Here is a 3,665-nt window from a genome sequence, read left to right as displayed (position 1 = left end):
GGGTGGCCCAAAAAATCACATTTGAGAAATTTTAACGGGCTTGTTGGCCAAATCGTTCTAGTAGGCAAGTAAATGTATGCCTATTTTTTTATTTTCGAAACAAAATATTTTTAGAACTCGCTCTGGACATTTTTTTATCTTATGGAGTTCAACATGTAAAATGTTTCCAATTTTTATTTCTTCGATTTTGGACAGCAAATTATAAGCCAATTTATTTGATATTTAATATACTTGTTCACTTATCAATGAACATTGCATTTATCCCCATTTTATATCTCAGAAATATTATGCAAAAGTTTTAGGCATATCAAAAATTGTATAAAATGGCAATTTTTGGAGGCTCACTGTGACCCTCAGATATACTTGTGTAACTTGACATTTTGAAGAGACATTCTTTAGACTATTGAGAATAGATTTCTAAAAAAAAATTATTAAAAGTATAATTTAAATTGAGTAAAGCGTAAGAAAAGCTTATGAAAAATGACGCATTTAAGTTGAACACCGGCTGAAGGGACTTCAGGTGGACGGCTGCAAAAAAAGTTGACCCTCGGTCGGTCCGCTCATTGTACACCGTATTTGCTGTTATCCCAAGCTGCGGTGACTGACAATGAGTTGAATGGTCGAGTAATAATAAGTTAATAAATCTATAGCTGCACTCTGGGTTAAGCCTGTAGCTGGTGTAAGGATTACTTTACTTCAAATCAGGAAACTTTGAAGCCTCAGAGCGAGTTCTAAAAATATTATATTTTGAAAATAAAAAAATAGGCATACATTTATTTTCCTGCGAGAACGATTTGGCCAACAGGCCCGTTAAAATTTCTCAAATGTGATTTTTTGGGCCACCCTAGTCTCAGTATATGAAAATCAACTTAAAATAGATGATAACCGGCCTTTTATATCGCGTACGTACCCGATACCTATGTTTGTACGCGATAAAGTAGCAAAAGAAATTAAAAAACTTATGGAAATGGGGATAATTTGAAGGTCAAACAGCGCGTATGTAAATCCATTAGTGGTCACAATAAAAAAAGATGGCTTGATAAGACTTTGTTTAGATGCTAGAAAATTAAACGAAATCATGGTAAATGACTACGAATGTGCAGAGCCTACTAAAGTTTTATTTCAAAGATGTGCTGGAACACAAGTTATGTCAACTTTGGACTTAACTAGTAGCTTTTGGCAGGTGCCATTGCACCCTGACTCTATGAAATATACAGCTTTCTTATATGAGGGGAAATGTTATGAATTTTGCATGACACCCTTCGGTTTAGAAACAAGCACAGCTGCGTTGGTAAGAGCATTGGATTTCGTTCTAAATGGCCTTCGAAATTTTGTTATCACTTTTATTGATGATATGTTATGTACCTCATTGAGCACATCACAGCATCTAGAACACTTGGAATTATTATTCCAACATCTAGAAAATCACAATATCAAAGTAAATTTTGAGAAATCACATTTTTTTCGACCAGAAGTCAAATTTTTAGGCCATATTTTAACGCCACTTGGAATTAAACCGGATCCTGAAAAAATTAAAGCAATCCATGAATATCACAAACCTCGAAATTTAAAAGAATTACGCGGATTCTTGTGTGTAATAAATTTTTAAACCAAATTTACAAGAGAACACGCTCAAGAAATCGTACCACTTTTGAACTTATTACGCATAGGGGCTAAATGGATATGGGATTTAGAAACGGACGACGCGTTCAAGAAGGTCAAAGCCTTATTTTGCGAATTTATTATCCTTACATATCCGGATTTAAACGCGAGCGATCGAGCGCTAGGTGCGGTCCTTTATCAAATTGATGGAAATAAACAGCACGCACCTATTTCATTTGCTAGTCGTACATTAAAGGGATCTGAGTTATCATAGTATACAACCGAAAAAGAATTATTAGCAATTGTATATGCCCTAATAAAATTTAGATCATATGCTTTGGGCGCTAGATTAATGATTCGCACAGATCATAAAGCCTTAACTTTTCTTAAAACGTGTAAATTGGTAAGCGGTAGATTGACACGGATGGATCTTAGCAATCCAGGATTATCAGTTTACAATCGAATATTGCGAGGGGAAAAAATATAATAGCCGATACACTAAGCAGAATTCCGTCGATAGAATAAGGACACTTTTTTGATAAAAATGAAGGGAAAATTTTTCTATACGCATTAACAAAACGACCCTCATCTGAATTACGACAGCGTTTAAAAAATACTCTTCAAGAGCAGAAAAATGACCCTATTTTGCAACAATGCGTAAAAGCAATAAATGAGGGCAAAACAAAAAGATTTGAAAAACATGAAGAACTAGTATACTTCATTGCAGACGGGGAAAAAAACTTTACTTAACTAAAAGCATCATTCATGACGTAATCGATGAATGTCATGAACTTTATAGCCATATAGGTCCTCATAAAGTCTTTAGAATGCTACACGAATACTTTTATTATCCCCGTTTAGCTAAAACAATCAGGCAAAGAGTATAGACTTGTGATTCATGTCAGAAAAACAAAGTGACAAATCAATCGAGCTACGCGGAAATGAAAAATTATACGCTCACGAAACCAGGAGAAATATTATCTATTGATTTTTATGGTCCTTTACCTGCACATTAAAAGGGGGTTTTAAATATATTTTATAAACCATTGATGCATTTAGTAAATTCGTGTGTCTGTATCCTTTAAGGCTAATGACGAGCAAAGCGGCTATAAATAAAATTTTTAATCATCATATTCCGAAATATGGATGGCCTGATAAGATTATTACCGATCACGGAACGCAATTCACGTCAGATCTTTGGAAAAATAAATTAAAGGAAGAAAATGTTCAGGTAGTTTTCTCTTCAATACGTCATCCCCAAAGCAATATAGTAGAGAGAATTCACAGAGAACTTTCGAGATTTTTTCGATCTTTGATTAAGGAAAACCACAGCGCATGGTGGAAATGGGTTCGAATTACAGAATCATGCATGAACGAAACACATTATGATACGACCGAATTTACGCCTATAGAAATTCACATTAACGTTAAACCTAAACGGACATGGGAAACGTGACTCAAATTTCCGTCAAAACCCCCTGATCCGGAATATAAAGATAAATCGAGATGGTGCATAATAACATCCTACAAAAGGATAAAAAACGTGCTGAAGCTTTTAACAGAACCCATAAAATCATCAAATTTAAAGAAGGTGATCTGGCCCTGTTAAAACTATTAAATAAGTCAGATAAAGATAATAAAATCCTGGCCAAATTTTTGGAAATTTATGATAGACCTTATGTTTTAAAAAAACAAGTCACCCCAGGAACACTCATTTGATGGGACCCTAGAGAACTACAAGAAAAGGGGATGTACCATACTCAAGACCTAAAAAAATATAATGAAAGAATTAACTAACGTTAAATAATTTAAACATATTAGCACACAAATCGCGTGAAATTAAATAATAAATCACGATTATAAATAAATCAAAGATGTATGTATGTTTTCCAGATTATTGATTGCACCTTCAATAAATCAGTTAGAACTCGGCATTCTCAGGACATGTTTTATACGTTTCACATGTTAAATATTTATAAATATAATCATGATAATATAAAAACAAAATCACAGTAAAGAAAACAAAACAAAAAAATAAAAAAAAATATAGGAATAAAAAAAAA

At 33.4% G+C, this 3,665-nt stretch overlaps 1 protein-coding gene across 1 annotated transcript in view; it reads left to right on the top strand.

Moving 5' to 3' along the window:
* Positions 1-1,078: 1,078 nt before the first annotated feature.
* Positions 1,079-3,665, top strand: part of LOC117180446 — a 3,901-nt gene continuing 1,314 nt past the window's right edge. The window contains exon 1 of the mRNA XM_033372944.1: positions 1,079-1,291. Within this exon, the coding sequence (XP_033228835.1) occupies positions 1,079-1,291 (213 nt within the window). The remainder of the gene's footprint in view (positions 1,292-3,665) is intronic.

This window comes from Belonocnema kinseyi, chromosome 9, assembly GCF_010883055.1.
Source record: "Belonocnema kinseyi isolate 2016_QV_RU_SX_M_011 chromosome 9, B_treatae_v1, whole genome shotgun sequence".
NCBI classification, from domain to species: domain Eukaryota; kingdom Metazoa; phylum Arthropoda; class Insecta; order Hymenoptera; family Cynipidae; genus Belonocnema; species Belonocnema kinseyi.
This window is presented reverse-complemented; position numbering and strand designations above follow the sequence as displayed.